General features: G+C 43.3%; 2 protein-coding genes and 2 long non-coding RNA genes across 4 annotated transcripts in view; 1 reads left to right on the top strand and 3 right to left on the bottom strand.

Annotated features, from left to right (window-relative positions):
• optn (optineurin) overlaps nucleotides 1-4,264 on the bottom strand; it is an 18,492-nt gene extending 14,228 nt beyond the window's left edge. The window contains exon 1 of the mRNA XM_034163417.1: nucleotides 4,109-4,264. The gene's annotated coding sequence lies outside the window, so the exon portion shown is untranslated. The remainder of the gene's footprint in view (nucleotides 1-4,108) is intronic.
• Nucleotides 4,261-26,564, bottom strand: LOC117504057. The gene is made up of 3 exons (XR_004558715.1): nucleotides 25,842-26,564; nucleotides 11,938-11,940; nucleotides 4,261-4,274 (listed from the first exon to the last, which is right to left on the bottom strand). It is a non-coding gene; the product is annotated as an uncharacterized LOC117504057 (long non-coding RNA).
• On the top strand, nucleotides 6,878-16,873 carry ccdc3a (coiled-coil domain containing 3a). Its single transcript, XM_034163416.1, has 4 exons — nucleotides 6,878-7,115; nucleotides 7,225-7,716; nucleotides 10,269-10,446; nucleotides 16,492-16,873. Exons 2-4 carry the CDS (start codon nucleotides 7,310-7,312, stop codon nucleotides 16,783-16,785), a joined length of 879 nt encoding a protein of 292 aa, XP_034019307.1. The 5' UTR covers nucleotides 6,878-7,115; nucleotides 7,225-7,309; the 3' UTR covers nucleotides 16,786-16,873.
• Nucleotides 14,229-24,464, bottom strand: LOC117504058. The gene is made up of 3 exons (XR_004558716.1): nucleotides 24,454-24,464; nucleotides 18,540-18,550; nucleotides 14,229-14,535 (listed from the first exon to the last, which is right to left on the bottom strand). It is a non-coding gene; the product is annotated as an uncharacterized LOC117504058 (long non-coding RNA).

Below are 26,564 nucleotides of genomic sequence, written 5' to 3'. Positions count from 1 at the left end.
GAAGACGGCATTTAACACCCCGTTAGGTCATTTTGAGTACCTGGTCATGCCGTTCGGCCTCACTAACGCCCCCGCGACGTTCCAAGCTTTGGTTAATGACGTCTTGCGGGACTTCCTGCACCGATTCGTCTTCGTATATCTAGATGATATACTCATCTTTTCTCCGGACCCTGAGACCCATGTACGGCATGTACGTCAGGTCCTGCAGCGGTTGTTGGAGAACCGGTTGTTTGTGAAGGGCGAGAAGTGTGAGTTTCACTGCACTTCTTTGTCCTTCCTGGGGTTTATCATCTCCTCCAACTCCGTCGCCCCGGATCCGGCCAAGGTCGCAGCGGTGAGAGACTGGCCCCAACCTACAAGCCGTAGGAAGCTGCAACAGTTCCTCGGCTTCGCAAATTTCTACAGGAGGTTCATTAAGGGGTATAGTCAGGTAGTTAGCCCCCTGACGGCCCTGACCTCACCAAAAGTTCCCTTCACCTGGTCGGATCGGTGCGAAGCCGCGTTTAGGGAGTTGAAACGCCGGTTCTCGACTGCACCGGTCTTGGTGCAGCCCGATCCTGGTCGCCAGTTTGTGGTTGAAGTGGACGCCTCTGACTCAGGGATAGGAGCCGTGCTATCCCAGAGCGGAGAAACTGATAAGGTTCTTCACCCGTGTGCCTATTTTTCCCGCAGGTTGACCCCAGCAGAGCGGAACTATGACGTGGGCAATCGAGAGCTCCTTGCGGTGAAAGAGGCCCTTGAGGAGTGGAGACACCTGCTGGAGGGAGCGTCAGTGCCTTTCACGGTTTTCACTGACCACCGGAACCTGGAGTATATCAGGACCGCCAAGTGACTGAACCCCAGGCAAGCCCGCTGGTCACTGTTTTTCGGCCGTTTTGACTTCCGGATCACCTACCGCCCCGGGACCAAAAACCAAAGATCGGATGCCCTGTCCCGGGTGCATGAACAGGAAGTCAAGACCGAGCTGTCGGATCCACCGGAACCCATTCTCCCGGAGTCCACTATCGTGGCTGCTCTGACCTGGGATGTGGAGAAGACCGTCCGGGAGGCCCTGGCACGGAGCCCGGAACAGGGCCGAAGAACAGACTATACATCCCACCAGAAGCCAGAGCTGCCGTTCTGGACTACTGTCACGGGTCCCAGCTCTCCTGCCACCCAGGGGTGCGTAGGACCGTGGCAGTAGTCCGGCAGCGCTTCTGGTGGGTGTCCCTGGAGACTGATGTCCGGGCTTACATCCAGGCCTGCACCACCTGCGCCAGGGGCAAGGCTGACCACCAGAAGGCACAGGGACTTCTACAGCCACTTCCTGTGCCTCACCGCCCCTGGTCCCACATCGGTCTGGATTTTGTCACGGGCCTCCCGCCGTCCCGGGGATACACCACCATACTCATGATAGTGGACCGTTTCTCCAAGGCGGCCCACTTCGTGGCCCTCCCGAAGCTCCCGTCGGCCCAGGAGACGGCGGATCTCCTCGTCCACCATGTTGTCTGGCTGCATGGGATACCAACAGACATCGTTTCGGATCGCGGTCCCCAGTTCTCCTCGCAGGTGTGGAGAAGTTTCTGCCGGGAACTGGGGGTCACTGTAAGCCTCTCGTCTGGGTATCACCCGCAGACTAACGGACAGGTCGAACGGGCCAACCAGGAGTTGGAGCAGGCCCTCAGGTGCACGACCTCCGCACACCCGACGGCTTGGAGTGAACATCTGGCCTGGATCGAGTACGCTCATAACAGCCAGGTGTCCTCTGCCACCGGCCTCTCCCCGTTCGAGGTGTGTCTGGGGTACCAGCCCCCTTTGTTTCCTTTGGTGGAGGGAGAGGTCGGTGTGCCCTCGGTCCAGGCCCACCTGCGGAGATGCCGTCGGGTGTGGCGCACCGCCCGTTCGGCCTTGTTGAGGGCCCGGACGAGGGCTAAAGCCCATGCAAACTGTCGACGGTCCCCAGCCCCCACTTACCAGCCCGGGCAGGAGGTGTGGCTTTCCACCAAGGACATTCCACTCCAGGTCGAGTCCCCCAAGTTGAAAGACCAATTCATTGGACCCTTCCCCATCCTCAAGGTCCTCAGTCCTACCGCAGTGAGGCTCCAACTCCCGGCCTCACTGCAGATCCATCCGGTCTTTCATGTCTCCAGGATAAAACAGCATCACACCTCGCCCCTCTGTGCACCCGGTCCAGCGCCGCCTCCTGCCCATATTATCGACGGGGAGCCGGCTTGGACAGTTCGCCGGCTCTTGGACGTCCGTCGAATGGGCCGGGGTTTCCAGTATTTGGTGGACTGAGAGGGGTATGGACCCGAAGAATGCTCCTGGGTGAAGAGGAGCTTCATCCTGGACCCGGCCCTCCTGGCCAATTTCTATCGTCGCCACCCGGACAAGCCTGGTCGGGCGCCAGGAGGCACCCGTTGAGGGGGGGGTCCTGTTGTGTGGGCCGCTGAAGAGGAGGTACTGCTGGCCCACCACCAGAAGGCGCCCTGCCTGAAGTGCGGGCTTCAGGCACGAGAAGGCGCTGCCACCTCAGGAACAAGCCGTGGTGACAGCTGTCACCCATCATCCGTGACAGCTGTCACTAATCATCACATCTGGTATAAAAGCAGGAAGACACCTCCACCAAACTGCCGAGATATCATCTTCATCTGGAGGTAATACTCTCAGCCTTTTTGTGAGATTTATAAATCTGTTATTGTGAGTGTTTGCAGGAGAACCGGTCGTTTTTGCGGAGGCTGTGCAAGACGGCGCTCCTTTTCATCTGAGACCGCTGCAACGTGTTGAGAGGTGGAGGTGGCATTCCCACCATTGTTACTGGGTGTTCACACACCCACCCTTTGACTGTCTTTTGCTTTCTGCCAGCAGTACCAGATCCGACACGCCGGGAAGGTGGCCACCTGGGGACTCCGGGACTTGGCGGCTCCAGTATTCCTCGGGTTCAGGTGGCGGTGGAAATCGTGTGGTTCCGGTTCGTTTCCAGACGGGCGTCTCCTATCGTCGAGCCTGCCCACACGACACCTTTATTAATTGACTGTTGCACATTCTGAATCTGCTGTGTTTGGTTGTGACATTCACAACAGTAAAGTGTTATAATTTGACTCCTTCCATTGTCCGTTCATTTACGCCCCCTGTTGTGGGTCCGTGTCACTACACTTTCCCAACACTAATAATGTTACAATACAATTTTAGAGAAAGAGACAAAAAGAACCTAATGAAACAAAACACAACAGAAAAGATAAAACCATGTAACAATGAAAATAAATAAATACATATAGAAATAAATAACTGTTTCCTGTGAACACCTAGTGAGTAGCCTACTCTTGTTTAGGTTTTGAAACCTTGTTTCTAAAGTGTTTTTGTGTGATGTGCACAATTTTCAGTATTTTGACTAATACTACCAGTCATTTACAAGCCTAGATGAACTTTTATAAAAAAAAAAAAAACAGCCCGTTTTTTATTATTAACATTTACTTGTACTTTTACTTTCAATACTTGAGTACATTTAGTTGTACATTACTTGTCATACTTAAGTACAATAAATACTAGATACTTTAAGACTTTTACTTGAGTAGCATTTCAATCGGTGACTTGAACTTCTACCAGTCATTTTTTTAATGGGTATCTGTACTTTTACTTAAGTGTGATTTTCCGGTACTTTATACAACACTGATGAAATGTGAAGCCAACCTAACTGCAGGGCCCACCCTGGGAAAAACCTGGCTCCGCCCCTGACACAGTGATTAAGCATAAACAAAGACAACTAGACTGTCAGAGCTCACATGACAAATAAATTATATTAAAATAACAAACCTCACCTCACACACGGTTTTAAAAAAAATTAAATTAAGGTAATCTAGAACCATAACTCTACTAATAGGCCAAAACTGATATCCAACTAAAACATTAGAACTGAGCCTCTCTAAGATACTTACAGTAATAGAATTCTTAAAAACAGATGGCGTGTTTATAACAATATATTGTTTATGCTGGCGTTGTTACAATTTTGCTTTCATTTTTTAAATCGGGCCTGAAAAGTTAGCAGCAAGTTACGGAAAGGAAACACGTTTTTATCAAACCCAAACTGCGTCACGTCAACCAACAAACAAGTTTAGAGATTAAAACTCACCTGCTGTCGACTTTGGAACTAACCACACGCTGAATGTTTAGATCTAAAACACATTAACACTGACAGACACAAGAAAATGATTTTATCAACCTTCCCCTCCTGCGGATGTCTTTGGTTGAAGCAATGTGGAGTCAAGTTACCGACAAGCAGAAAAAAAAATGCATTTCTGTTGACGCTTTCAGAATAAAGTCCCGTTGTACACACAGAGCATTGGTTGTATTTTTTCAGACACGTGAAATCAGGAATTTCCTATATATACATATAGAATGTATAGAAAATAAATAATAGTTTATTTAATAATTGTGAACAAAAATTCAGTTCTGATATGACAAAATTGAAAAGTTTATACTATCGTTTCTCCGATGTGACGTCACAAGAGCAGCGAGACGCTTGTTCCGGTGCGGATACGCCCACATCTTGGGTGCATCAGCGGTGGGCGGGGCCAGCGCTCAGCTGATTGCGGGAATTCCCTTCGAGTCACCTTGTAATTAACATAAAAAAACAGAATGACGTCAACGATAAGGGAATTCATTTTCCTTAAGAAACAAAAAATAAAAACGATTTTAACCCTTTTCCACGAGTGAGGGAACAATGGAGCGTGAGATTGGCCAGAGAATGGGCGCAGTATCCTGTTGTGACGAAAAGGGAGCTGAGCCAAAAGGTCTAAAAGCTCTCGATCTACTCGGTCAATCTTGGTTCCTGCTCTCACCTATGATCGTGAGGGTTGGCTGGGTCATGACTGAAAGAACGAGATTGTGGGTACAAGCCACCGAAATGGATTTCCTCAGGAAGGTGGCTGGTGTCTCCCTTAGAGATAAGGTGAGAAGCTCAGTCATTCGTGAGAGACTCGGAGTAGAGCCACTGCTCATTGAAAGGAGCCAGCTGAGGTGGTTCAAGCATCTGGTAAGAATGCCTACTCGGTGCCTCCCTAGGGAAGTGTTCCAGGCATGTCCAGCTGGGAGGAGACCCCGGGAAGACCCAGGACTAGGTGGAGAGATTATATCTCCACACTGGCCTGGGAACGCCTCGGAATCCCCCAGTCAGAGGTGGTTAATGTGGCCCAGGAAAGGGAAGTTTGGGGTCCCTTATTGGAGCTGCAAGAATTGTTGTACAACACAGTGGCCACTAGATGGCAGTATTGTCTGAGGAAAAAAAATTCCAACTGCTTTATTTGGTTGTTGCAGAAAAGATACAAATGACTGGGAGATTGAAATACTTTATAGAGCATCAGATAACAGAATATTTACAAAGGAATCCTTCAAATAGTGATGCAAGCACCAAATTCAGCACAAATACTCCTTAGACATCACTCTATTGAAAAATGGACTGGCCAGGTAGAGTGATGGAGTTATGGGGTAAAAACATTAAGAATGGTGACAAAGGTCAGTTTCAGTTTGTACAGGTGTCAAAAGTTAAAGTTGTTTCAATTTTGGTAAAAAGTGATGCAAATTATTGGTTGCGTTAATAGGGTTTTAAAAGGAATATGTCATATGTCACATGAAAATTCAGTAAGGTATATCTTATATATTATATTCCAATTCTAAGGTGGAACTATGCCAGTATACAAAGGTATATCTAAATATCTAAAAAGGAAGAGTAAAATAGGAGAGTAGAAAAGAGTAGAGTAGAGCCACTTGTCAGAGGATCCAATGGACGTCAACATTGTTTGACCTTTACTTTGGAGACCAAGCATTCAACACAGTAAATTTATTAACATGAATAAATGTTAACCTAAATGTAAACCTTTCCACACACTGCTACCCCCATCAAAACCCTCTGATGCCCACCTAACAACACCTTGGTTCTTGAAACATATTCAGAAATCAAATTACAAGTTTCTAACAAATGCATATTGCCCCATTGTACCCCCTGGTACCTTTACCGCCCCTAGGGTGGTGTTTTTTGGGGTTGTCCCTAAGCATTTTGCCATAAGACAACCAGAACATTGACATTTGTCAATACAAATGTCAATCTGGACGACCCCTCTTCTGGGTCATCCAGATGGTCATTGGCAAACTTCAGACGGGCCTGGACATGTGCAGGCTTGAGCAGGGGTACCTTGCGTGTGGTGCAGGATTTTAATCCATGACGGTGTAGTGTATTACTAATGGTCCTCCTTGTGACTGTGGTCCCAGCTCTCTTCAGGTTATTGACCAGGTCCTGGCGTGTAATTCTGGGTTGATTCCTCACCGTCCTCAAGATCATTGATACCTCATGCGGTGAGATCTTGCAGGAGGCCCCAGACCGAGGGAGATTGACTGTGTTGTCTTGAACTCCTTCCATTTTCTGACAATTGCACCAACAGTAGTAGACTTTTCACAAAGCTGATTGGCTATTCTCCTGTAGCCCATTCCAGCCTTGTGAAGGTCTATAATTTTATCCATGGTGCTCGTACACAGCTCTTTGGTCTTGGCCATTGTGGAGAGGTTGGGGTTTGTTTGTGTGTGTGTGCACACATGTCTTTTATACTCCTAATGAGTTCGAGCAGTTGCAGGTAATACAGATAATGAGAGGAGAACAAGAGGGCTTCTTAAAGGAGAACTAAGAGGTCTGTGAATGCCAGAATTCTAATGTATCAAATACCTTTTTTCATGCAATGAAAAAATTTTGTGACACCCCCTCCCCCCCAACCTACCCACCCAGCAGCCCCACTAAAGAAAAACTGGAGCCACCACTGGGTGACACCATAAAGTTTAAACACTCCTGAAATCCATTTAAGACTCCACTTAAGTCCACTTAACCTCTTCACTTAGAAACTCTTTGAACAAGAAGAATCTTCTGGTTTCAGCTGATTTTTATTCCACTGATTGTCAATTATTCTTTGTTTTTTCATTTCACTAGTTTGTCATTAAATTGTGTATCACTTGAATGCGGTGGAACGTGGAAACAGTGTGTGTCGGATCCTCGCGTTGGTCCTCGAAGGCAGCACTCTGTTTTCTCCTCTCACTCTTCGCAGCAGCAGAACACTGATGGGATGGAAACACCGGGGGAAAGAGTTTCTGCAGTTCTGCCTGATGCCTAATTCAGTTTCGATTCGAATCTGTGCAACTTGGATGAATGCGCATTGTGAGAAGTGATTTGTTTTTGGCAAAGCATCTTTAAGAATTTGGGGGCAAGTTTAAAATTAACTTTCTCCTGTGCGTGTTTCTGTGATTTTGAGGATCTTTTCTCAACTCTTTGCTTTTACAACAGTGCGCCGGGATGTTTTATGCACTCCTGCTCGCGGCGCTCGGTGTTTTGGCGCGTTTGGACACTTTTACGCACGGCTGCCAGCTGCCAACCGAGTGGCGCCCGCTGAGTGAGAGCTGCCGGGCGGAGCTGGCGGAGATCATCGTGTACGCCCGCGTCCTGGCGATCCACCGGGAGCCCCTCTTGGGCGACGGGGCGGGCAGCCTGTACAACTCGCTGCCTTTCCCCTTCGGGTACGGCTACGAGGGCGCAGAGGAAGGACTGCTGTACTCGGCGGAGGTGGAGTTGCTGTGCGACCAGGCATGGGGCAGCATGCTGGAGGTGCCCACGGGATCCAGACTCAACCTGACCGGACTGGGCTATCTGTCCTGCCAGTCTCACACCGTGATGGAGAACTACTCCTACTTCTTCTTCCTCAGGTGGGCTGTGGGGCGCACAGGGATTGTGCACATTTCTCCATAATGTGTAGATAATAACACGTATAATAACAATAAAACACATTACAACGTAAAATGCATGTTACAGTGCACAAAATAGCCAACTCTGGAAGTGCGCAAAAATGGGTAATAGTGAAAGGTTTGAAAAATAGATGTTCTGTTATAATTGAAATGTGGCTAAAGTTAGGGATCCTCTAAAAGTTTTCAGCATGACTAATAGTCCATGGGCCAAGCAGGTTTTCAGTACCACTTAAGGGGAAAAAAACGACACTTAGAATCCAGCCCCAGTGTATCATGGCCTACACAAAAATGTATGATAGCCATCCCAGGGTGGTAGCTGTAGCCAGGTAGGGGTCAATGAAGAATTACACGGAGGTCAAACTTTAAAAATGCTCCAATCATGTTGAAAACTATATCACATTATTTGTCTGATCATAACGATTCCAAAAAGGTATAGTTTGGACTATCTATGACGGAATGTTCTGGAGTTATGGGGTCAAAACAACAAAAATGGTGACAAAGGTCAATTTCAGTTTGTACAGGGGTCAAATATTAAAGTTGCTCCAATTTCATTAAAAAATGTGCAAATTATTGTTTGGGTTAATAGGGTTCCAAAAAGGAATAGTTTGCACCATCTGTCACGCTTAGTTATCATGTTACAGGGTAACATATGTCACATGTCATAGAATTCAATGGATGTTGACCTTGTTTGACCTTTACTTTGGAGACAAAACATTCAACACAGTCAAAACTATTCCATTTATTGATCCTTTTACTGCAACCAATAATTTGCATTATTTTTTGCTGAAATTGGAGCAACTTTAACTTTTGACCCCTGTACAAACTGAAATTGACCTTTGTCACCATTGTTGCTGTTTTTACCCCATAACTCCAGAACATTCCATCATAGATGGTCCAAACTATACCTTTTTGGAATTGTTATGATCAGACAAATAATGTGATATAGTGTTTAACATGATTGGAGCATTTTTAAAGTTTGACCTCTGTGTAATTCTTCATTGACCCCTACCTGGCTACAGCTACCACCCTGGGATGGCTATCATACATTTTTGTGTAGGCCATGATACAATGAGGCTGGATTCTAAGTGTTGTTTTTTTCCCCTTAAGTGGTACTGATTAGGTCAAAATTCATGACTGGCTCATGGACTATAACAAGTTGAATCAGGTCTGGGCATCATTTCCCAAAAGCTTGTTAAAGCTACAGTGTGTAGGACAGCATCCAAAGACATTCCAGAAAGGGCAAAGAGGGTGCAGACTTTCTTTGCAGCCACTGATTCCAGCAGGTGATTTCGCTGATCACTTTGAGCAAGTGGGATGAGTTCATCAGTGAAGGATTTATGGGCATTAGCAAAAGTGGAATATGGCATTCATAACCATCTGTACATTACTGTATAATTCCTGCAACAATTAATGTTTTTTTCACAAGTTTACACTGAGCCCTTCACATATGAATCAGTGGCCCCTCCCCTACACAGTGTTTACTGGTTGCTAATGCAGATTAACAAGTTTGTTAACACTTATTTTGTGATCCCATCTCAAAAGATGCATAGCTTCCATTTCACAGAATGAATGTCTTCTCTTTTGAATGATCAATTAGAGTTGGCATAATGCAATCTGGATTCTCACCACTAGATGACACTAAATCCTACACAATGTAACTTTAGCCAAAAGTGATCATTGTCCCATTGGAAGGTTCTGAGCTAAGTCACTTGTGGCAAATTGAACCCCGATTCACAGCCCCCAGAGAGTGCCTCAAAAAACTCATAAGGGTTTGTTAAATGTAATCATAGTTGTCCAACCAGCAAGGGACAGTAAAATCAACATTTAAATTTTCAGATCTGCATGTTCATGTCTAAAGGTTATATTATTCCCCAACAGCTGTAAGGGCAAAAGGGGGATATAAAAAAGCAGTGTGTGTGCCTGCCAGTCACACTTCTTTAACACATGATAACTCGACTAAAATTCATATGATTTTCACCAAATCTGATCTGGACAACTTAAACAAGTGTATGTGGGACAGGTTTGAATTTAAGTATATCTGGGTTTCACCAAGATCCTCTAAGGACCACCCACTTATCTTCTTATTATAATTTATTATCACTGACAGTAGTAGCTCCATAGCTTTTACCCAGATCTTAACTTTAATCATCACTCGAAACTCTAACCTGAACCTATCACCAGTTTATCAAAACCTGTCCCAGTGGATATGTTGAAGAACGTTACCGGTCATCCAGGTAGGAGATATCTCGAAGTTTACTTGGAAGCAACTAGGCTTCTTGTTCAAATAAGAATTCCAGTTGTTTGGATTAAACCTACAGATGTTCCAATAGATCATTTATGGCTCCAACATGTATAGGAGAGTCTCACACCTTGACATCAGTGAATGAAGCAAAATATAGTCTATGCTTGTGCATTCCATGCAAGAGCAAGGAATGTATGAGAAGTCTTGGAAGCTCTTGCATTGCTACCAAAAGTTCTTCTCAGAACTGCTACTTCTTCTTCTGTACATGCAGGATGGATGAGAACTACAACATCCTACCCCATGGTGTTAACTTTCAAGATGCCATCTTTCCTGACACAACTGAGCACAGGCGCATGTTCTACAGCCTCTTCCAGTTCTCCAACTGCACCCAAGGAAGTCAACCATTCCACATCTTCAGTCCTGAATGGGACACCCAAGAGGACAGCAGGGTAGGACATTGCAATCAGGTTGTTTCAACTGTGGAACCTTTGAGCAACTGACTTAAGCAAGGCAAAAAGTTAAAAGGAGATAGAATATTTTCTAATAAACTCAGGCCAGGTCATGAAATGAGGATGTCTGCAGGACAGTTTAACATCTTCGCCTTTGAGCGAGGTTCCTTTAGCATGAGCAAACATGTCACTCCTGCAGCAGTGAAAATATGAGCCCCAGGGATTCTTTGTCAGGGCCAACTGTCAGAACTGATATCCTGTAGATTGTACCTTTTTACGCTAATACACATAAACAAATGCTTTTACAAAGACAATGACTTTGTTTAGCAAGCTCAGCATCTTTAGACGTACACGAGACGTCAGCTGTATTTCCAATCAGGTCAGCTTTTTTGTAGACATTGACATTTTTGCTGGGGATTCAAACAAACCTGATACCAAAAGGGGGATCAGACTCTGGGGTGTTGTGAGCGTTGATCCTTACCGCTAGTCTCAAACAGAGTGTGAATCAGTTATCTTATGTTATTTAAGGCTAATGTTAGTTAGGTAACTAAAGATAACATTAGTTAGCTAGCTAAAGCTAATGAAAGATAGCTTTAGCTAGCTAACATTAGTTAAACTGTAACTCAAGGCAAAAGTTAGAAACTAGCAAATATTAGCATTCATCTTGATCCTTACCGCTAATCTGAAACAGTGTGAATCAGTTAGCTAATGTTATTTAAGGCTAATGTTAGTTAGGTAACTAAAGAGAACATTAGTTAGCTAGATAAAGCTAATGAACGATAGCTTTAGCTAGTTAACTTTAGTTAAACTGTAACTTAAGGCAAAAGTTAGAAACTAGCATTGGTATTCATCTCTAGACACTTCTGAAGGTAAAGAAAAGTTAAGTGTATTAAAACTAGCTATCTAGCTGAAATAGCAATAAAGCATTTAATTAATTGATAGCTAACTGTACAATAAAAAATTTAATACATTTATTTATATATTATGAACGGGGCAAGCTAATCAGCACCCGAGGTGGTTTTGTGGTGGATGTGGTGGGGTGCGGCAAAAGTGTATGCTCCCAAATTTCACTCGGCAAGCTAAAACACTCACACTAAACCACTTATTGTCACAACAGAAGGGGCGAAAATGTCATTAGAAGTGTCTCGTAGCACAGAGAGGATACCTACGTCGAAAGTTCGACCACATTACACCCATTTTGGCATCCCTTCACTGGCTTCCTGTCCCAGTGAGATCAGATTTTAAGGTTCTGATACTAACTTATAAAATTATTCATGCACTGGCACCTCCCTACCTAGCTGACCTAATTAAACCTTACGTACCGGCCCGGGCTTTATGTTCTCAGGGTGCAGGACTACTTTGTGTCCCTAAGGTGAATAAGAAGTCTGCGGGTCACAATTTCTCTTATCGTGCCCCTATTCTGTGGAATGATCTCCCTGCATGAATAAAACAGTCAGATTCTGTGGAGATTTTCAAGTCCAGACTTAAGACGCACTTATTTTCCCTTTCATACGACTAGCATACTGGTACAGTTTTGTTTTACACTTTTTACTCTTTTAATTCATTTATTAGTAATTGGAGCGGGCTGCGGCCTCAACTTTACCTAAATTCTGAGTCTTTTAGTGAAGTTTAGGGCTAGTGGCCGGCGATCACCTTAGTATTTCTCTGTTTTTCTTGTTTAATGCTGGCAAATTCTACATTATTTTTTGTCTTTCTGATGCCTGATTCTGTTTTTTCTTGTATATTCGTCCGTGAATTGTTCTGTAATTTATGTCTGTAGCATGGCCCAAGCAGAGGGTCACCCCTTTGAGTCTGGTCTGCTTGAGGTTTCTTCCTCAGAGGGAGTTTTTCCTTACCACTGTTGCTCTGGGGGTTGGTAAGGTTAGACCTTACCTGTGTGAAGCGCTTTGAGGCAACTCTGTTGTGATTTGGCGCTATATAAATGAAAATAAATTGAAATTGAAATAGGGAGGTGAACGCGTGCATGTTTATTTCACTAAATATGAAGAAACCTTGTAAGATGACTATATATAGTTGGCTGCTTACCTTAGCTTCCAGTAATTTTAGTGGTGGTGATGCACTCTGTTCAGTCATTACAAGTTGATTGCCAGTGAGGGGCTCATTCTGCGGGAACATTTCCGCCTCAATAACGACAAGAAGTGGTTTACTGTTAGTGTTTTTAGTTTGAGCTGTGCAGCTACGTTAAGTAGCCCTTTAGCCTGTGACAGTGTTTATATTCTAAATCAAGACTGCACAGATTAAAACCATATTTGTCCAGAATGAAAAGACGAACTCAAAAACATCCCCTTTAATTAGGGGAAAGCAGACCCCCCAGTAACCCCTGTAATTTAAACCGTGGTCTGAAGCATTTTGAGTTCAGTAAAAAAAAAAAAAAAATTCTAGGCCCAGGATGTGTGTGAGAGGGGATGTTTAATCCTGCTGTGGCTCTGCTGACTGGAATCTGGTGAGAATCAGCAGACTACAATGACCTCCTGGAGATTTACCGTATCCTTTTCCAAAACGACAGCATAAAATCCGAAACCCAATTTACCTTTACCCTAATCCTAACTAACAAGCTAAAACAACGCCCCTAGAGATGACGGTTTCATCCACACGTGACGTAGACACAAATATTGACGGCAGCCTTCATTGATTTCCTGCATATGATGAGGTCTCAACCCGTTAAAGATCCGGTGTGGCCTAATCATATGTGCCTCAGGCAAACAGGATAATGACTATCCTGGGGCCAAAGGTCAAATTTGCATGCCTTTGACACAGGGCAGACTGAGAGCGTGGAGGTCTGTGGCTTCATTCTGAAGGAACAGAGATAAGCCAAGGCTTGTGAACAGAGAAATGATCGAAGCATTTATTATCACACCTCCTCCAGCTGAGTCCCGCCGTCGCACCTCAAACAAGACAGAACACAGTTCATTAACACATTTAACCTTCTATTTTGGCAGGTTATGCCCCTCATTTTAACAGCTACAGAACTGCTATTTGAATATGGAGCAGATTGTTGCACCACAACATGTTTCATACAAATAGGGATCATACATATTGCCTGAGAGGTCTTCTGTCCACAGCGATATCTTCAAAAGGCATGTTGGATCAACTCAGTAATTCATTTCCATTTATTTCTATAGCGCCAAATCACAACAAGCTGCTTCAAGGCGCTTCACACAAGTAAAGCCCAACCTTACCAACCCCTAGGGCAAGCACACAGGCAACAGTGGTAAGGAAAAACTCCCCCTGATGATACTGAGGAAGAAACCTCAAGCAGACCAGAGTCAAAGGGGTGACCCACTCCTTAGGCCATTTTAACACAAAGTTTTACAAAGCTGAAGAAACAGCAAACAACATAATAATATAAAGAAGATAAGAAGTCCACACAGGCGTCAGCACCACAGGCAGGGGTTGTCCACGCAAATACCAGGCTGCAGCATGCAGCGCCCGCCCCAGGCCTTCAAACTCAGTCTGTCCAGGCCCTTCAGTTCAGATCCATCCATCTTTTGTACGTCGGACAGAGAGAAAAAGAGCAGAATCAGTCAGTCGGAAAAACATACGCCTAAGGTATAATTCATCAGCAGTAAATCAACTAAGGTGAAATTACTAATTACTAAGGTGAAGGTGATCAGTGGACTTTCCTCATTCATAACAGGTTGTGTCAAGGTCATAGGTTTATAGGTCAAAGTCAGATCAGATGTCATCACCTAAAATGAAAATATTTCATGAACTAGATGAGATACTGAAATTCTGTTTTGTGCATAGACGTCTAATCTTCTGGGGTTGACTTCTGACTTCAGTGATGTCATGTGATGACATCAAGGGAATATGAATAATTAGGTTCCAGCAACGAGGCACAACAATCATTTGGATACCTTCTTGTTTCAACTTGTTTCCACATGGCAGCAAACTTGTTTAAAGAACTTTCTAAAATCAATTGTAATTTCTCATTATTCTGGTGCATTAGTTTGCCTTATTTTGAGATACCAGTAATCACTTTATGATAAAAGTAATTTTGAATAGGAAATTCAAAATAATATAATTCTATAGGCAGAGCTTTTATATTTTTACATACTATTTGACATACTGTCTATAATATGCCCATTATAATATTGAGGATGACATGTTTATTGTATCCAAAATGTAGAGATGGGACAGTGTTGTGGTGTCTTCTTCTCATTTTGATAATCAGGTTTTCTCTGAGCTGTAAGGTCAAAGGTCAGTAGGCCATGGGTTAAAGACACTGAGGACGGGCGCTTGCAACCTTCAGGCAAGGTAGGGCCCCAAACAGGTTTTCCTACGGAACTTAATGATCAAAGAATCTTGTTCTTTCTGCTTCCTGCACTGTTTCTCCATTTTCATTAAACATCATCGCTGGGTTTGCCACTGTATGTCATATATGTGACTTTTAACCCCTGACAGTCAAAGAGCACTCCGGTTGTTCTGTTCAAACTGGACTCTCATAGGTATTTCTGTACCCAGTTCTCTACCAAACCTGGGATTTATTTGTTGTGATCAGATGAAAATATCCAGAAATGTGACCGTTTTTGATAATCACCAGTCATGCGTTGGTGCAGAGACTCTCAAACATCAACAGTATGTTGAAGATTTGAGACAGCTGGAGTTAAAACACAAAACATCCCCCCAGATTAAGGCAGAAAGGTCGTTTGCTTCTGGTTTCTGCCTCGTGGGAACTAGATACCACTTCAGAAGGACAGAGTTTCTCCACATTTCTCTCAAAACCTCTAATTATGTTTTTTTTTTTCGATGCTTCCACTTATCTGCTGCTCCCAGAGTAGATTTTGAAGCGAGCCTACAACAATACAAAGAGCTAGCTGTATATCCAGTTAGCAGTCGGTTAGCTGTATTCAGTTTCCTTCACATTCACTTAGTTTTATATCTAGTAATCTTTATTTTCAGTTTTAAATGTAATTACTTTTCCACTTAGCCCAGTTACCCTATGGTCACATTAGCCACAAGTGAAGATATCAAAGGGCAAGAAGTAGTTGGCATTTGTTGCCTGATGGGCATTCCCAGTTTAATGTTTAATGATAGATAATAGAGGACGGGAAAACCGGACACTTTGAGTATGTTTTTTTTCAATCCATGCTTGACTGCTTAACGGAACAAAAGTTCACTGGAATTGTTTCAATCCAACGTCTTTCTCAGTGACGTTCCTGTATTGCAAGTTAGCATGCTAACATCTCTTGGTCTTGTAAATCAATTCAGAGGTGTTATCTAGTTACAAAACTAGCATTTTTAGATTTAGAAGTGACTAACTTCGACAAAATCTATGAAAAAAATACAAACATTTCAACTGATACAGAAACACAGCTGGTTTGGATATTAGCATATTCCACCATCGGATTATTCTGTTTGAGCAAACAACCAGCTGAAGTCACGCTGCTTTTTTCCTCGAATTGGCAGTCGCCATGTTGCGTTGCTCTTCTATTCTTGCTCTTCTAGACTTCTATTTTCTCTCCACCTAGCTAGCAACATAGCTACCGTTGCCTCTCGTCGCTTCAAAACACCACTCTTACTGAAAATAAATGGCAGGTTTGCCTCAGTCATTTGTGGCTAATGTGACTGTAGCGTTAGCTTTATGTTCATTTCACGTTTCGCAGTGTTAGCATGCTTGTCTCTTAGCAAGGAGGTTGTGGGTTTGACTCCTGTGTGGAGTTTCCATTTTAATCCTGTTGCTATGGGGTTTCTGCCACTTTTAAACTAAATGCACTGTATAGTATCTCTTAATTTTGGTGACTCAGTTATGGTCTTCCCCGTTATTTTGCTCCGACCTGGAATATACTTGAATTGGTTGATGTTGTTGGACGGCATGCATGTCCTCTTCTCCTCATGTGTCCCCTAAATCCTGTTTATACAGATGATGGTGCTCAGCAGGCAGGTAACGCTCAGATGTTTTCACAGGTGGCGTCTGCACGCTGGGGGCATCCCACCGAGAGCACAAGAACATTTAAAACTGAAAGCAAGTACTGAGATTATATAATATGAATTTGAACAACTTTCCCTCTCTCCTCTGTCTAGCTGCTGTGCCCCTCGGTGCAGACGGCGCTATTTGAGGAGGAGGAGCGAGGTCGCAAACTGCAGGAGCGCCTTGCTGCAGCAGAGAGGAGGAACAGGCAACTGAAGGAGCGCGTTCGCAAGGTGAAGCGCTCCCTGAGGAACGCCCGAAAGGCTGCACGCAAGGCCGAGCAGGAGGCTCGTGAGCTGCAAGAGAAGCTGAAGGCTGCAGAGCGGCGAGCGGGGCATTACCTCAACACCATAACGCAGGAGGAACCGCCTCCTGGGCGCTACACCAGCACAGGCATACTACTTTAGCTTGAACTAGTCACATCCACGAAGACTGAAATCTCTGTGGAGCGAGAGACTGCTGGGAAGTCTCTACGGAAGAGACAAACATGTACACGTTAAGAAAAAGCAAATGTTAGATGATGACTAAGCATACTTAAAGTGATAATCTAGACCATTGTCTTCATACATGTTATATCCAGTTAAATGGTAAATGGACTGCATTTATATAGCGCTTTTCCATCTGAATCAGATGCTCAAAGCGCTTTACAATTATGCCTCACATTCACCCCGATGTCAGGGTGCTGCCATACAAGGCGCTCACTACACACCAGGAGCAATAGGGGATTAAAGGCCTTGCCCAAGGGCCCTTAGTGATTTTCCAGTCAGGTGGGGATTTGAACCCATGATCTTCTGGACTTAAGCCCAACACCTTAGCCACTAGACCATCACCTCCCCAATACAAGAATTCCTCAATGATTATGGAGCAGTAGCTAAGCTTCAGCACATGCTTCAAGTGGATTCCACATTTTTAGGGCTGGTTGAAATCAGTTTAATATTGCTTGTTGTCTGGTATCCATGTGGTGATATTACTGCCACCTATTACAAAATAGCATTGCCAAGGGATGGTAAAGCTGTAGGGACCTATGGAATTAAGGCTGAACTCCTTCAGCTAGGTGAAGATGCTGATCTCCAAGTGTTGCAATCTTTGCTTCCATTTGGGAGACAGGTATCATTCCCAACAGATGGGAAGAAAGGGATTGTTGTTCCTCTGTGGAAAGTCAATAGCGAATGCTTGGATTGCAATAGCTACAGGGGTATTACACTGGTCTCTATGCCAGCAAAGTACTTGCAAGGGTCATTCTCAACTGGATTCAGTGCCAGCTACTTGCTGCTCATTGACTGGAGCAGCTTGCCGTCATGTGCAAGAAGTCAGGCATTGACCACAACCAAGGTCTGCAAGTACTCACTGAATGACAATCTAAATATCAGTCGTGCTTCTTTGGAGTCCACGTTGAAGCACAAAGCATTTGTTTTGGTTGTTCAGGCTGCTTTCTGGGACATCCTGAGAATTTGAGAGATCTAAAATTAAGTTGGTGGTCATCATAGTTGGTGTTTACTTGGATAATACGAGTGCTGTGTGGAGCTGGTCAGAGTCTCTGACTTTTTTCAGTCAATGCTGGTATTCATGAGGGATGTGTTCTAGTGTCTACTCTGTTCAGTGCTTGCTTGAAGGTCACTGTCCTTGAGTTTTCTGAAGATGCTGTGATCTTTGTAAGAGCTGAATTAGGAGTTGGAGTAACTTGCCCTGAATCAGCCTTTCAACTACTTACTGGACTCAGCCATTAAAAGTATCTGTTTGTGGTGAAAGTGTCAAACTTGTTGAGTGATCCATGTATCTCTGCAGTGACGCCCATATTTCTAGACCCTCGGCTTTTGAGATCTAGTTACACCTGGATAATCTTATGGACCATTGTGGTTGCTGCAGGTGTTTAACGATGCCAGTATGTTTGCAAAGAGAATGAAAGTACAAGTCTTTAGGATCCTTGTGTTTCTGGCCTTACTGAATGGTTGTGGACATCATTAACCAGTGACCAAAGGGTACAGTTGGTTATCTTTGGTACTATCTCTCTGCAAAATCCTTGGGTACGGCTAGAATGAAAAGAATGGTTACTTTGTGAGATTTGGATGAGGCATATTATTTAAACTGTGAGGGATCCCTGAGCATAATCCATCAAGCAGGTGCCTCAGTATTGAGAACCACAGGAACTGGAAAAGGCCACGGGAAGGCAGACTGCAGAAGACAGGTGGCTAGTTTCTGGAGGTGAAGCTGGATTGGTTGTCTGTCTGGGTGGTTGGCAACCAGGACCCAGGGCAATGCCATACAGCAGTACATGGCACCAGTGCACTGTCCTGTCTAACTTTACTGAACCTGACCAAAAGTTAAATAGATTTTGATTTTGATACAGCAGCCTAATAAAATGTGGTTTGAGGTGACTGGTTTCACCCGTCCCATTACTCTAGTTTTTCATCTTGGATCACAGAAGATCCAAGATGATATGGGTCAGAGGTGTGTGCTAGAATCCCAGTTGACAAAAAAAAGTTGTTTTTTTATTTTCCAAAGTGGCAAAATTGCAGTTTAAGAGACTTTAATTTACTTATGTAAAGAAGGCTGGTCCAACAACTGGCTGGGGTGGGGGGTGGATGGGTGAGGGTGCAATCCTCCACAATAAAAACAGGATGTTTTCCCATTCATAGTCAGTGTGGTTCTGTTTGACTCATGCTTACTAATCCACATCCACTTGTGAATAATCACAATCAACAGTTACTGTTGGAAATGCATCATCACACCACTGATGGAGAAAAGTTCTGATATTAATTTCACTCTCCTAAAGCCCTTGATACACCGAGCCATCTTCAAAGCGAGAGCATCACATCATCTGCAAAAGGTGATGCTAAGAGATGCAAACACAGCAGCTGTTGTCATGATCTGAGGCCATAATCTTGCTGTAATGACCCAAAATCAAATTAATACGGTATTTGAGACTTCATTTTTTCTAAATCTACACTGGTATTACTGAGGTTTATGTGGCTACATCTTAATAAATCTCTTGATAGTAGAAAAGGCAAACGCATTGGCGCCGCTTGTCATTATGCATATATTAAACATGGATATTTATTATGTAGAGCAGGTTAAGTTTGATCGTCTTCCTGTAATTTACTGCATGAAGTAAGGAGTTTCAGGGGATCTGGCTACTGTTAGTGGTTGTTAAGTTTAGAGCTACTTTTGTGCTTCTAATGCTAACTGTAGCATGTGGTTAGGGCTAGCGATGACATCACGTCTCCCAACATCAGATTTTAGCCACATCTTTGATTTTACACACCGCAGCTTTTAAGCTACTGTGAACATTAATGCCCAAAGTGGTTCATTTAAGGACTAAAACACAAATAGTGCAAATAAAGGGGCTCAGGTCAGGGGAACCATATCCTTGCAAACTACAAAGCAGGCACAAGTGTGCATGAGCGTGTTCAGTCCATCATGTGACTGGAATGTGTTTGTGTAGGTAACTGTGTTCTGAACAGCAGGATGTCCCTGAGATATTCCTGTAATTCAGTCTGGAAAAATAGGAGGCCTGGATGGAGGCGAGACTGCCACGAGACCTAAAGCAAAGACAACAAATTACCAAGACGTGCTGAAAGGCGCGTGGGGGGATACGGACAGATTGTGAGAGATGTGTTCATTAAATGAAGAAATGCAGGTTCAGTTTAGTCCTGTGGGAGAAACCTCAAACCCCGTGTGATAGAGAGAATAAAGCTTTAGTTATTCAATTTTGTGAGGTGACATGTTGAAACCAGTAAAACAGCAACTAAAGCTCACTTGCAGTTTGGTTCTAATGTTCAGTCTACCAATTATTTAAATTACGATCTCAGGTGTTTTTATGGTTACTCAGGTAATGGAGTTATCTATAAGGAAAATGCTGAATTGTATTAAGCTACCTGCAGGTTAATATATCAATGAGTCCAACTCCTGTTGTAGTTGGACATCATATGTAGACCTGGGTTAAATTCTCGGTAACAATACCTGTCTGTGTCCATGGACAAAACACTTCATCGGCATTGTCCCAGTCCATCTAGGTGCAATCTGGCACTGGCCTTGGCTGGAGAAGTAACCTGCAATGGACTGGTGTCCTTTCTGGGGAGAGTCATAGATACTTATCCGCTTCATGCTACAGTATCCAGGGATAAACAGTAGCATCAATCGGGACCTGTATAAAACTTACAGTATGATGATATAGTTAGGCATTATTAAAACAATCTTCAGATCAGTCTTGAGGGAAGCCCCAATAAGCCTGTGGTCACAATTTTCAACCTGAGCACTTCTATAGATCCTGCAGTTCTACAGCAGTCTCCAGCCTCTTCTGTCAGCATGGTCCATTTGACATGGGTCAAACTACTTGGATGATTGATCTCCTTAGCTGGACCACCAGTATTGGTGTATCATGTCCAGATGTTTGCTCTGGATGTTGGACCTAGAAGCCTGCAACTTGTAGCCCCAGACCTTTTGTAAAGTCAATGCCCATTCAGCCATTTTTACCATGTTTGCCAGATCTGTGTGGGCCGATATAGTCCGTGTAACCAACCGTGCAAGTGCCCATGGTTGCACTGAAATCACAGATAACCTGAGGAGTGGGTGCGAGGGTTGTGGAAACTAGCGGGTTAGGTCTCCTTGGTGGAGAGGACCATGTTTAGTCACTGTGTGATAGGTATTTTGGCATTCTGTGAAATCCTCCCATCTATAGGGGTTTATGCCAAACAGCTTCAAGGAGACTTGGAACAACCCTTTGGTTGCAACACTTTCAATGCCCTTCTGGAGCCACCTGTGATGAGCTAAATTTATCCTTTATTTAACCAGGTTAGTCCCATTAAGATCAAAATCTTTTTTACAAGGGAGACCTGGACAATTTAAAGTTTCCAATTCACTTAACCGGCATGTCTTTGGAGGTGAGCGGAAGCCGGAGCACCTGGAGAGAACCCACGCAAATAAGGGGAGAAGATACAAACTCCACACAGAAAGAACACAGGTGGGAATTGATCCCATTACCTTCTTGCTGTGAGGCAACAGTACTAACCACTAAGCCACCGTGCTTGCTGAAAAAGTGTAAATTGCATTTACGAATTGACCCGATGACACGTTTTGTTCTTTATTTCATGTTATACCAGTTCTTTCTTCTTGATATTGGAGTCTGATTATAAAATCTTGTACCAAGTCATTCATTCCTTTCAAACTGAAATGTCCTTGGATGTAATTACAACCATTTGTCATGCTGCAGGATGATTTTTCAGCACAAGCTGTAGCTTTGGTTCAGACAGAAAGTCATCACTTCTCCCCTGCTGTTCGTGCTCACAACTGTGTGCATTAAACGGGCGGTCTTGCACATTTCGGATTCCGCACCACACGACGCCTTCCGAATCCATTTCCAGAGAGACTTGAATGTTATCTTGGCGTGGCAGATGATCTGTCTCGTGCCATTTATAGAAAACGTATGCAGCTTAATCGGAAACAAAGCAATGCTTCTGCAGCAGAGAGGCAGAAGAAGAAGAAGGCGTGCACGGAAGGGATGAAGGAGAGGAATGTTTTGGAAGCAAAGAGTCGGAGCCCAAACAATTAGTGCAAGTGTGCCCGTATAAACACGTTTTTATGAGTTTAATAAAATTGAACTTCTGCTGCTTTTGTCTGATTCAATGTACGTTTTATGTATGCTGCTCTCACAAACACGCTAAATACTTTTTTTGTTGAGAAAAATGTCCAGCTGAGATGAAGGGAAAGCTGAGGAAGCATGACAGCAGTTTGAAGTGCAGGGGACATCTGCAGGTCAAACAAATTGAAACCTTCAGGATAAAAGGCGCAAACGTGTTCACTTTGCTGGTAATAATTAGGAAGTGTTTTGATAAGATTTGGCTCAAACGTGGTGGATTGATTAAGAGTTGGCAAAGTGATTTCAATGAGACAAGTCGTCTAGCTCAAGGTCAAAGGCCAAGGTGAAAATTTTCACCGTGTTTTTATATTGTGAGGGAACATCAACTACAACATTTTAGCCATGTGGTGAATTTCTCCAAGAGGCCAACAGTGCTGAAGAAACTCCACGAAGCATTATAAATGTTTACACAGCAAAACAGGTAAATATCTCGCTTTCCAAAGCTGCAATAACACGTAAGAACTCCCACTGACCTCTGAAATGTACATCAAAGTGGAATCAGCTCAGGTTGAAAGCACTCTTTATATAAGGAAGTACCATCTGTAGACATTGTGCTTAAGGTTTTAGGCCAATATTACTGTGCAACATCTGGCTGACATCTTTGCTACATCTGTCGTATGTCTGCCGAACATCTGCTATAGAGGATATTCTATACAAGTGAAATGTGAAGGATGTTTGCATAGCTGCCAGATTCATCTTGCATCAGTGCAGACACTTTCACCTTCAGGTCCCAAAACATAAATAAAAATACGAGGCAGGTAAACGGTGACGCTGTAATTATTCATGATTTATTCCAAGACAAAGACAAATGAAACACAATCAGTCGCTCCAGCCCATGTCGTCATGGTACTGCTGCTATGTGCACGATTGTCGAAGGCATTGGTTATACAAGCCCCATGAACAGAAAGTCATCACAGCACAACAAGTGCGGCAGGCGACGCCCACTCTGAGACACCAGGGCGTCGTCAGCATAATGACGGTGCACAGGATGAGATTTTGTTGTGGCCACATGCAAAGAGTAAATACAGCCAGCTGGAGACAGCAGGCTTTAGATGAGGACACCCACAGGGGACACACAGAGTCTCAAAAAGAATTAAGACCCACAAACTGTTTGGAGAGGCAGAGCATTTCTCATTGGTTGGGTTACTTTAGATTTAGTCACATTTCAGACTACATGGAAGATTTGCTTCGCCACAGCTGCAGTATACTACAATTAAAAGTGAGACAGGCAATATGGAAGAGCTGGAACAACAACAACAACAAAAAAAAAACCCTTGTAGAAATCTTGGATTGATAGCAATGTTAGAATAAACAAAAACTGATCAAACAGCTAACATTTCAAACCACCACCTTACTGAAATAATGCAATCTAGAGGTGCAAAAGACCAGTCATTTGCATGAAGCTCTATATGGCAGGTTTGGATGTCTGTCCACAAATAGTGGAAAAGTCCTTTGTATATCTGGTTTGGCTGAAATCAGCTAAATTAGGCCAACAAACCTCTGCCCATATAATTGACCTTTGGTGATTCCGGAACCCACCTGTGTGTGTGGCAAGTTCAGTGCAAACTCGAGTGGAAAACATAAATTTTGACATTTGACCCCAATCAATGACCTTTAGTAAATTTGACCTGACCTGGGCAATTGCTAGATCTACCTCCTTATCTGGGCCACATCTAGTGCAAATCACAGTGAATTTTTTTTATTGTTGACCCTGTTGTTTGACCTATGACAAATTTGACCACACCTTGGCAACTGCAGAATCTTACCTTCAAATGTGTGCACTGAAAAAAGAGAATAGTTGAACCAACTTAAAAAAAGCATTACAATTGGTAAAACCTGAATGAATTAAGTTGTTTGAACTTAAATTTGTAAGTTAGATCAACTCAAGATCAACTCTAACTTACAAATGTAAGTTCAAACAACTTAATTCATTTAGGTTTTTACCAATTGTAATGCTTTTTTTTTTTTTAAAAAGTTGGTTCATTTTCAGTGTGTCACATCTGGTGCAAAACAGGGCGAAAAACGTAAATTTGGCTCTTTGACACCAATGATCTTGGCTGCAGTGCTTGAACTTTAGTAAATTTGACCTCACCTGGGCTACTCTAGAACCTACCTATGTGTGTTTGGTGCAAATAGGAGTTGGGGGATATAAATTTTGACTTTTGATCCCAATGACCTTGACCTTTCTCAAAACAAACCCTTTAAGAGCAATTGTGGGGTTGATGGTCGTCTCCATATTAATCTGCCAAAGGTCGTGGGAAAATCTGGGGCACAGACAGACAAACAAACGTTTCTCAAATTACCATCTGATTTTAACCACTTATCTAATTTCTAGCACCCAATGAGATCGCTCCTTCCTCCAAAACAGTTTGTGCAGCTGAAACTCTGATCAGTGGAAGCATATTGCAATGACTGGATAAAAACAAAAAAAAAATCAGACTGCTGATTTCGTAATTACGAGAAAAGCTCTCATAATTACGAGATCTTTTCTAGTAATTACAAGATCAGCAGTCAAATTTTTTTTTTATCCATTGAACGTAATACACTTCCGTACCGATCTACAGATGGGTAAACTCCACTTTTTGTGGGCTTGTGGGTGTCAAAACCTGTGCCAGTGGTTTACATTTTACACAGATACAAACATCATACAAGAGCATATACGACGACACAAACAGTCATGATGAAGCTTTTTTGTTTTTTCTTTTCCATTTTTATCATGTTCGTTTGAATCTTTTGTGACAATTCTCTTCGCTCCATTCCACGTAAAGTAACAGTATAAAAAGTCAGAGGATGCGTGAGCTGTAGGTGGAGGGGAGGAGGGGGCATGGTGGGCGGCGTGGAACCACCTCACGCCCGTTTAACAGTGTTGTTCTGAGTCAGACACAGCTTGGATTTCTTCCGTTAAAATGGCAAAACGTAAGCCTGAGTTCAGCGAGTGATGCTTCCACTTGTGGTCGGACCAACGCTGAAGGCGGCGTAACCCCGACGTGCATGCTTGGTCCCACAGCACTGGATAGTACAGTAGTGTTACAAAAGCAAACCGCAGTGGGGGTAAAATGGAATTTACTTTCTTTTTAACATTAAACATTCCATTGAGAATACAATCAACTTCCCTCACACACCCACTCACTCACACAACATACCAAAGAAACCACTTTGAAAACGACATCCACATTCACAATATATGTAGAGGAGCATCTTTAAGATTCATTCAGAATACATTTTTTGTAACTCTCCGTTAAGCGGACACAGAGCCATGGCAGCATAAACCTGAACTCTCTGCCTGCCTCATGTCACAATGGCAACTGTCCGAATGACATCACATTTCATGAGGCCTTCACAATGTTGTAGCATTAAAGGGGAACTCTGAACTCCTGAGCTATATTTTTTTGAAATTATGTTTTTGGGTTCTTTTCACTCTGGGGAAACAACAGATACAGTTAGCCGCTTACCGCCACTGAGGCATGACGAGTCGATTGTCAATGACGGGCACGTTCTGCTGACAGGAACAGCAGCCAGCACCTCATCGGCAATCCGTTGGTTATGACTTAATATCAACTGCCGTCTCTGTTCCAAGTAGTTTGCAAACCGGGTCAAAAACGTTTTTGCGTTTTAATTCCCGTAACAGACCATTTCTGGAAGGGTGCTATGTGCTTTTGGAGTCATAACAAGACTCTAAACCGGATGTCTTAGCTGCCTTGCAACCTTATAAAGTACCGTATTTATCTTCAACGGCTTAGGGATAGGATAATGGTAAAATTTTTGTGAACCATATAAAAAGTTCAGAAATTAAAAAAAAATGTCTGCTTGTGGACCAGTTTTGTGCACTTCGGGGAGTCTTGTGCAGTAGCACAATTCTGATATGACCAGGTACAATTCTGGAACTTTTCACATTCGCAAGCTGTGCAGAGCATCTACAAAACAGAATAAGGCTAGGGGTAGTGGCTAACTGTATAAATGTTTGTTTTAAAAAGTTTCTTTACATTTAGCGAGGTAAACATGTACAAATTTACCTCCACAGGGATCATCTCCATGCTACCACACTTCAAATGAGATTTTTGCATACTCAGTGGCAACAAGAAGTAGGTTATTTTGTGTTTAAATTGCCCCATTCCATTTTGTAGTCTGTTAGCCCATGACGATATTTGGGTTCTTAGTTAATACAGCAACGATTAAATTTGATTTTATCCTGAGTGACAAGATAAACTCAAAAACATGTAAAAATAGAACTCATGTTTAAGAACTCCAAGAGTTGCCCTTTAATGTCTTCCTGCCAGGGAAAACCCCGGCACATAACGAAGCTCATTTCCAACAATAATTAACAGATGATCGGAATTCCTGCAGAGCTCCAATCTGAAAATGCACCAAGATACATTTAAAAAAAATGCACTAACATATGTTTATAAAAAAAAAAAAGCATTGACATGCGTTAAAAAAAATGCATAGCTGTCACTGGACATAAAGACGTGGTTACGGTGAATAATCACATTAAGGTGATTGTTTGAATAAAAGCCCTTACATGGTTCCATATTTGCCTCAATAACAGGAGTA

Source organism: Thalassophryne amazonica, chromosome 22 (genome assembly GCF_902500255.1).
Source record: "Thalassophryne amazonica chromosome 22, fThaAma1.1, whole genome shotgun sequence".
NCBI lineage: Eukaryota > Metazoa > Chordata > Actinopteri > Batrachoidiformes > Batrachoididae > Thalassophryne > Thalassophryne amazonica.
This window is presented reverse-complemented; position numbering and strand designations above follow the sequence as displayed.